The sequence below is a fragment of the Plasmodium gonderi genome (genome assembly GCF_002157705.1).
Source record: "Plasmodium gonderi DNA, contig: Pgo-contig_25, whole genome shotgun sequence".
Classification (NCBI taxonomy): domain Eukaryota; phylum Apicomplexa; class Aconoidasida; order Haemosporida; family Plasmodiidae; genus Plasmodium; species Plasmodium gonderi.
This window is the reverse complement of record NW_021628962.1, coordinates 4,528-14,746: the sequence shown is the minus strand read 5'-3', so window position 1 is coordinate 14,746 and position 10,219 is coordinate 4,528. Positions and strand designations below refer to the sequence as shown.

Genomic DNA, 10,219 nt, shown 5'->3' with positions numbered 1-10,219 from the left:
CTCAATGGTCATAGCAAAAAATCAGTAACATCTTAATAAGCATACATATTTCTAGAAAAATCAATACAGTAAAAATATATAATTATGAAACATTCTTTCGAATTAATGGAACACATAATATTAAACAACTTTTATTATAGGCATAAATAACCTTTTATATATAATTAATTGTAGTACAGATAATAAATATAGAATGTATAATTTATTTATTCTAAATTAATTAAATATTTTCACTGCGTAATACTGTTAAATTAGTATGATTCATTTGTATATAATTTTATTCTTACACAATTAAATATTTATATACTTAAATATTACAAAAAAAAGTGAATAATAAGAGATAAGAAAAATAAGAATATAATACGGTTAAAAATATTTTTTATATGAAATCTCTTTTTTTTATTATAATATAAGTTATATTATTGAAATGTATACTATCACTGTCATATCGAATATATATTTTTTTGAGAAATATCCTTTAATATTTGTAAATAACATAATAGAATAAACATATATTATTTAATTATAAATATTATGTAATAGTAAAAAAATTTTAAATTATTATATTTCATCTGTTTAATATTCTCTTCAGCGCTTTATCTCTTACATTTTTGGTTATGTTCAAAGATACGTATTCTAAATTTTAGTGTTATTTATTTTATTTTATGTCTTAATATGCATTTTATGTTATTAGGTTTATAGTGATTATGTTTTAAATATATTATTTTAGTGTTTAATAATTAGGATTGTTTTTTATTTTTTTTTATTAATATGATCGCCATTTTTATAGATATGCGTATGCATTTTAGTTTATAAGCCTTATGCATTGAATGTATTATTATTTTTTTCTTCTATAATATTTCAAAGTATTAATATATGCCTTTCATTTTTATATGATTGCTTAAGTTTGCTCGTTTTGAATATTTAATTTTATATATGATATAAGTACTTTTTTTATATAATGATATCAATAGGTTAATTGTATTCTACTAATACACTTTATTTATGTTAGTTATAATTAATGTATTATATGTTACTCATTATTATATATATATTGGTTTTTATTATTGATATATATTTTTTACTGTATAATATAGTACTTATTTATGCTTTATACATTTGAATTTAACTTATATTATGTATGTGATTCATCATATATACGAATAAAGTGTAAAGGAATTTTTTTTTGTTATCATGAATTAATATAATATATTTATATTTTTTAATAAGGTGATATTTGTATACTAAATACATCTACATATTTTCATGTATACAGCACGTACGCGTTAAAAAATATACGTATATTAATAATTTTATATCATAATGATTTGTATTATATGCGTTAATAATTACCTTATTCACATCTTAAATTTTTTTTTCAATTAGAATTTAATAAATATATGTTGCACAAAAGATTACATATATTTATTTTCCTTTTCCATATACATGATAAATAATATATTTATATATAATAATATATTTTATGATGTTTTAATGCATTTATTTATTTATAATTTAAATATATCTACTTGAACCTTTATTGTTGTCTGATATATACAAATATGTATTCTTATAGTATAGATTTACCTTATTCATTTTATATTCTCTGTGTTATATTTATGTACATACGAAATGTTTTATGTATTCCAGTATATAATGAATAAAATGTATTTCCATTTGAATTTAAGATTTCAAATTATTATATATTTCTTTTAATATTTTATATATATTAATGTAGAAAATGATTTATTTACTGAAAGTATAATTGAACTAATAAATAACGCCATAGAAGAAACTATTAATTTCCTTATTTTTAGTACTATATTTACCTTTATATGTTTTCTTATTATGTGACACTATCATAAATATGATGTAAAATTACTATTATTAAAATGTATTTTGTTGTTATAATTTTTATTTTTGATGGACACATTTCATATTGTATACAAGTAAATCTTTATAATTTAACTGTGCTATTTTTATTATTCAAACACACTTTTGTGTATTTTTATTTTAAGAAAAGCAAAATAACATTAATATGTTTCTAATATATGAAAGAAGCATTTATTACATAAGAAAATATATTATGAATACAATCAAGACTAGCATGTAAAAAAAAAATTTAAGGAAATGGAAACACATAGGTTCATAGAACTTTTAAAGAATGAATTAATGACAATTACGATAATAATAAGTAATATGAAGCAAATTAATATAATGTAATTAATATATTACATCAGATGCAGCATAGGATAACTTTGAAAATTAGAACTAGATATCCTGTAAAAAATATATTTTAAATTTATAATTCAACAGAAAAAAAGTTAAGAACAATAATATATATTTATATAAAGTATTAAATATCAAAATGCATATATCTTGCTTTTATTCTTGCTTTGCTTTATATCATATGGCCGTAAAAGTTTTTTTTTATAATAAATTAAACGAACAAAGTCAATTTCTTAATGATTCGATAATAGTATCTTTATTATCATTATACAAGGTTATTAATATTGTCATTAATGTTCTTGGAGATAATTTTTTGCAAAAAAGGGATGTGTATTTTGTTATAACTTATTATTCTATCTCTTTTAAATAGTTATATAAATATTACATACCCTCTTATTATAATAGAATTGATATTACATGCTTTAAAATGTTTTAATATATTTTTTATTTGGTTAAAAAATATATATAATCCTGCATATTTATGCATTCAATTTTAATATATATATAATCCAAAATATTATTATGTTGTCTTATGATGCATTAATTTGTATAACACGTATTTGCTTCAATTTATCCTTATAATTTTATTCCCAAATATAATAGCGTTGCAATTTTATAAATTTTTTATTGTGATAAATATTACATAAAATTATTTGATCTTAGAGGTCTCAAAAATATATTATTATGATTACCTTTTTACTAATAATATGCTATTCCAATGGGACATTAACATGTTTATATATATAATAGTTCTTTTGAAAAATCATTTCCAAAATCATTCCAACATTATTTTACTATGATATATATTAGTAGTTTTATCTCCATTTTCCTTGTATATATATGAATCTTAAAAATGGAAGAATATTTATTTCATTATATTTTAACAATAAATATGTCTAATCTCGTGTTTTAGAAAAAATAATAGTAAATTTTTTATTTATATTTCTTATTAGCGTATGAATAAATATAACAAACATAATTCTCATAAAAAATTTCAAAAATAAATGATTTCTCCTATAATTATATTGCTAAAATATAATAATTTTATTATATAGAGTATATGGTGATATACCATGCATTACAAAAGATCCTCATCAAAATCTCTATAATGAATGTGAACTTAAATATAATAATAAAACATCCAAATTCTCTGTATTTAGTAAAGAGTTCATAAACATATTTTACATATTAAGTGATAAGTAAAAATAAAAGATATTTAAGTTTATATGCTAAAGACAATATTTTATAAGCATACCATAAAAAAGGAATAAAATATATACTAGAAAAAACTGATAAACATTTAATTTTCAAGGAAATATTGATCTAAAAGAAAATTTATAATTATATGCCCTAAATTATGTCTATATTACAGGTACAATTTAGATATAGTATTCAATTATATTAAATTTTTATATACTTCATAAAGAAATTTTCATAAAAGACAATATTAATTTTTAATATAATATTTATTTTTAAAATATATTAATATAAAATTAGTTTACTTTTTATTTTTTTGTATTCTTATTAAAAAAATAATTTATAGAATTTGTATCTGTGATACATAAGAAATGTAGAAAAAAAAAAAAGCAAAATAAAACATTATACATATTTCAGGAATAGGATTTTTTAGAATCAATGCATAATGCGCCGAATTTTGTAAATTCTTACCCATAATAATTAGTGAATGCTTTAATAATGTTTACATGTGATATTATACTATATAATTTAAATTAAAATTTAAAATATTGTAAAAGGACATAATTTAAATAGTTTATATAAGTTTTATACATAATTGCATTAATGAAAACATACAGAGAAAATTATGTATTGAATATTTTTTCCCATCGTAATATAAGAATAATTTATTTTACTACAGCATGATACGTTATTTTAATAATGAGTTCTTAAGTATATTTTTAATTAGCCATTACTTATACTGTTTCTCTATATTAAATAATACATGTAGTTTGTCTAAGTATATTATATTTTTTGACAACACATTATATCATACCCTATGTTAATTATAAGGTATAAAAATTGTGAATTTTACTTGTATAATATTTTGATATTGCATTATTAAAAATTTATGTGGTTTTCCTTTAATATAATTTTTTAACGGATGTATAATAGAATAAGTATATGTATAATGCAAAAAATAAATAAATAAGTAAAATAAAAGTACTAAATAAATTACACTTGTATTTATAAAATAATTTAGAAGTAATAATAATATTCTCGTGTAGCAAAAAAATTATTTTGCTACAATTAATTCCCTAAAATATAAAGCACACGTTAATTTGCATAAGAAAAGTTTCTAAATTACAATTGATCATAAATTATATGAAAATTATAATTCATACGAAATAATTTATAAAAAAGAATTATTTATTCAACATGTAATTTAAAAAATATAAAATAAATTATACAAGATTTAATACAATACATTATGAAAAATATTAATCCATAGATAGGCTTATAAATTTAGTTTCATTATTACGACCATAAATCAAACTTTATGTGCAAGTAAAATTCAAAAAACATATAATGTAATTTATACCTACATAGAAATGATTATTATTAATTAATTATTATTTTCAAAATATAATTAAAAACGTAAAATATTATACTAATATAATATTACAAATAAATATATTTTTACGACAAAATGATCAAATATAATTTTGTTCAATATATTGGACATAATACATATAAAACATGTAAAATGTATTTTCCTTTATAAAAATTAATGAAATATTATAGAATATATTTGTTTATCCACTAATAAATAAATTTTGAATAGGAATATATATTGTTTTATATCATTATAAATTTAAAATAAACGTAAAATACCTTTAAAGATTTATGTCAAAAAATAATAATAAATAAATGATTATGATATTATCACTGATATAATAAATGAATGGTTAGACATAAACGTAATATGTGTACCATATATGTGTTATATATGTGTAAAAATATATATAAGTTATTTAAAGATAAAGATTTAGTATATTGTAAAAAACCACATTAATAGTAATGCTGAGTTAAACTATATCTAAAAATTACGTATATAGAAGTTATATATATAAATTAAGTTAAAAACGTAAGATAAAATAAAACATAAAATTCATGAAAATAGACATTTTAAAAATATAATGAAACACAAAAATAAATAATTGTAACATATACCAAAAACCCCAAAACACAAAAACCTAATATCAGAACAGAAAAACTGATCATTAAATTACTAAACAAAGAAAAATGAACTCTGAACAATAAACGTAAAACCTAAATTTAAACACTCAAAACCTAAAGTGTATACACAAAACAAAAAACATAAACAAAAAGCTAAATCCAAAAATAAATATTAAACGAAAATCCAAACCTAAAGACTAAAACCTAAAGCATTAACCCTGAATACTAATCCATGAAGTATGAACGCTAAACCTAAACCATATTTAAGTAATATTTTGTACAAATTTACTTATTTTATTATTTAACAATTATATATATAATGTGATATAGGTAGTGTATGTTATTATAATGTCACCTAATATATAGAATCATTCTTTTTTTCACTTTTATTTTTATTTTAAATATAAAATATTAATATTTCTTTTTTAATCCTTCATATATATAATTTATATTATATCGTTTATAGGGGCATTATACATAAAAAATATATTCCATATTTGAATAACACTTAATGATATTTGTTATGCATAATGTAACTATAATTTCCTTGAAGTATTACATATATAAACTTTTAAGACCTCTAAAAACATAATAATTTGTTATATTCTTCATTATGGAGAAAAAAAATATACAAAATATATTAAAAGTAATATTTATACCTCGTGGGATGTTATAATTATTCCATTTATTTTTTTTTTAAGGTGTATATTATTATTTATAATATAATAAATTCTATGATATCTATATTTAAGCAGGTACATAATTTTAATTTCATTAGGCATATTTTGAAAATGACACACTAGGATTACCATCAGCACAATTTTATAAAAAATTGGATCGTCATCTTTTTAATTATAATAATGTTAATTCGAGACTTAAACAAAATGAGTTAAAAGTGTATTATAACATATGTGAACTTTTTAATACTACACATAGAAATGATTTGTATAGAAGGCTTTGTTCAGTACTCTTATGGAATCTAAGTACAGCAAGTACAATTATAAATGAAGAAAATAATGTCTACAATAACTGCGAACTTTTGAATTATTGGATATACAGTAGATTATCTTGGATTTATAAAAGGATGTCTGGTCCTATTACTGATAAGTTTGGTAAACTTCAGTTGTTATGGAATTCTCTTGTTGAAACTCCTATATATAGTTCATTTTACAATAAGTGTAGTCCAAAATTTAAAATTCTATATCAACGTAACTGGATGCAAAGGAAAGAGTTATATGATTACTGCATCGATTATGAAACAATTCTCAGCATTTCTAAGAACTATAAGGATAAGCGAAATATCATTATTGAGTATTTTAATAGAAAAACCAATTTATATAATGAATATAACAAGTATTGTAATGAACAACAATATAATAATAATTGTCCAGAATTTTTTAGTAAATGCAAGGAATCTAGCCCATCCAATGCGTTAGCACAGATTAATCATTATATTGAAGCGGAGAAAGGAATTCCTGAGAATTCTGCTGTTAAAAGCAAAGATACATTTTCCGGTCATAAAAGTACAGAAAGGGAAAATTCAGTAGAAGTTCAATCCGATGCAATAGATGCAAAGGAATCTGATGGTCATTTTATATCATTCGATGTACTTGCTCCTGCAGATGATTCCTTATTAACACTGTATGGAATAGATGAATTTGCTGATTTATTTATAAATCGTGGCGGATCTAGCATTATAAAAATTTTAGGAAAAGCTTTTCTGGGTTTAATTTTATTTACTCTACTTTCTAGTATTTTGTATAAAGTAATTATATTTTGTATTAATACAAATTAGAAATACATTTATTTTAATAGCTCCCCCTTTAAAAAAAAAAAAAATAATCAATAAAACTGTTATTTTTTTCACATTATTTGCAAGTTTACACCAATAGGAATTCGGTTGCGCAAAATATTTGGACAGAAAAAAAATATTATAAGTGACGTATATAGAAGCAAAAATATGTTATTTGATTACTCATCAGAACCTTGCAATCCAAAATATATGAATAGAGAAGATCATTGTGTAGGATACCATTCTGAGTAATATTTTAATATTCAGAATATATTGTACATATATTATAAGAGCAATAAAAATAGGAAAATATATCTAAAAAATACTATTTTAATGAATAAGAAAAATAAATAAAAAAAAGATCAATACGTATTAAACAGATATAACAAGAATATTTATATAAAAATTAATAAACAAAATGTAATATAAATTAATTATAAATTACCTTAAAAAAAAAGATATTCAAGAAAAAACTAATTTTATATACATACAAAAATTATATGTATTTAATTATATTACATGTTATAGATTATTTCCAACTTTAATAATACATTTATTTCTAAAAATTTTTGTAATGTTTTGAGGATAATAAAATTGCGAACATTATTTAGTTATCCATTCTATAAAAATTAATCATAATACAAATGTATAAAGCGCAAAATTTTAACTACTCTAAATTTTTAATGCTCAATTGAGTTTTTCATGCTTAAACTAATTGATATATGTAAATATAAATCTGTATAAAAACGAAAAATATACTTTTTTTTTTAATATGAGTAATATTATTAATATATAGTTATTCAATGTAAATAATATTACGTAAACAAAATTAAAATTTATTATATTTTTTGTGTACTTTTATCATACTCAGAACTAACAGAAAATTTAGGGTTCTTATGGCATATGGAATCTGATAATTAATATTTTTAGTATAGTAATTTATATATATACTTTTATTCAATAATTTTCGCTATTATGTTGTTGTGTCTAAATGGACACTACAATTCCCCCTATAAATGATGTATTATAATTATTAATTCATATAATTTATAAATATTACATAATACATTCATTTTTTATATATTAATACATTAAGATAAAAACTTTTATATTAACTTCCATTCATTTGTTTATAATGTTAACTGATATTATTACGATTTATTATGTTGATATATTAATTTTATTAAATTCACCACATTAAAAGTTGTATTAGAATATTCTCTTTATATATGCAACATACAAGATGCTTTAAATATAATATAGAGTATTTATTATTAAATGGGAAGAAAAAAATGTTTCTAACGGAATTTTTAATATATATATGCTGATTATCACGTACACCCGTACTTCTATTATACAACGTAAATAATAGGTTAAATTTTTTGGATTATCATTTTAAAATAGAGTTTGAATTATTACAATTATATGAAGATAACAATGTTTTCCATTTTTTATATATTTTATTACCTCATTTCATTTTTAACAAACAATAAAAAACATAATTTATATTTTCTCATTTGGCGGGTTATAGACATAAAAGTATTTTTTAAAAAAAAAAATATATACGCCCTCTATAACAAGCATAATAGAGTCACTCTTACTACTTTAATTGTTCTTAAATATAAATATGAATTGAAATTTATATAACTTGTTTCGTGACAAATATATCATCTTACACTGTAAAAACTTATTTATCCACAATCAAAAATTAATAAAAATAAGAATGCATTAATAAATGTTAATTGAAATAATATTAATATAATACTTATTATTATACTTTTCGCGAAGAATTTTGTATTAAATTATACATAAATGTTTTGTAGCACGAAGAACAAAAAGCATATAGGCTCTATTTAAAATTGTTAAAGAACAAGTAGCTTTCCTCATGTTATGCAAATAATTAATAATATTATTACATTTAAACTACAATTGTTTGCTTAAAAGAAACTATATATAGAATAAAAATATATATAATTCCAAATATTTATATATATAATTAGTTTGATTTTGATGATATATTTCAAATATATGCATATAATTGTAATTTTGTAAAAAATATTATAATAGTAACTACAAAAGTTTATATATTGGCTTAAATAGTAAATTATATAAATTATACAATCAATTAAATCGTAATATGAATGCAAATAATGCATGTTCCTGTAGAATTAGTTATTTGTATTTTATTTATCTCGGTCGTTATTTATATTATTTAAAAGAAAAATTACATTATATTCATATATATGTACTACACAGATGTATTTACTTCTTATAAATGCTTACACATGTATTAATAAATCCTGGTTGTAATAGAGCACATCTTAATCTATCGTTTGATGATATAATTCAAAGATTAAGGAATCAATAACTTCCTCTAAATTACCAACCACTTGACATATACAATTATATTTTTAATAACGCTAATTATGATATTATAAAATACGTTGAAAAAAGTGAAAAAAATGATATTATTTGACATCTTTCGTTATATGGTTATAATACATAAAAATATTTTTCAAATATATTCTCGTTTTTGGTATTATATTTATCGTATAATCTTTTATGATATATATAGGAAAATTTTAGATAATAAAGATATATAGGAGGAACATGAGGTCCTATTTGTAATGGAAAAACTTAAAAGGGAAAATGAGGGATACACAACGTTCTATGATTTTTATAATAGAGAATATATATTAAAAGTAACCTCCATGAAATAAAAAAAAAAAAAATTTTATAACTGGAAGAACAAAAAACTATACTTGAAGAAAAATAAAAACTAGTAGAAACCATAGAACTTCCCAAAACAAAACTAATTAAAACAGAAATATCACAAGAATTAACATTACCAAATGTAACAAATGCAGGAATGTAAAAAATAACATTGTCAGAGGCACTAAAATTAGAAATAGGAGAAAAAAGTTCTTTTTCAGGATTATGAATATCTCATATAATATTACCTATATTAATAATTATATTCATTCTGTATAAGATTATAAAAAT

The 10,219-nt window shown here is 19.5% G+C and overlaps 1 protein-coding gene across 1 annotated transcript; it reads left to right on the top strand.

Annotated features, from left to right (window-relative positions):
• Positions 1–6,037: 6,037 nt before the first annotated feature.
• On the top strand, positions 6,038–7,468 carry PGO_000265 (variable surface protein; the record flags this gene model as incomplete). Its single annotated transcript, XM_028690739.1, has 3 exons — positions 6,038–6,070; positions 6,203–7,189; positions 7,304–7,468. The coding sequence occupies 3 exons, from the start codon at positions 6,038–6,040 to the stop codon at positions 7,466–7,468; spliced, it is 1,185 nt and encodes a 394-aa protein (XP_028546540.1).
• Positions 7,469–10,219: the final 2,751 nt, after the last annotated feature.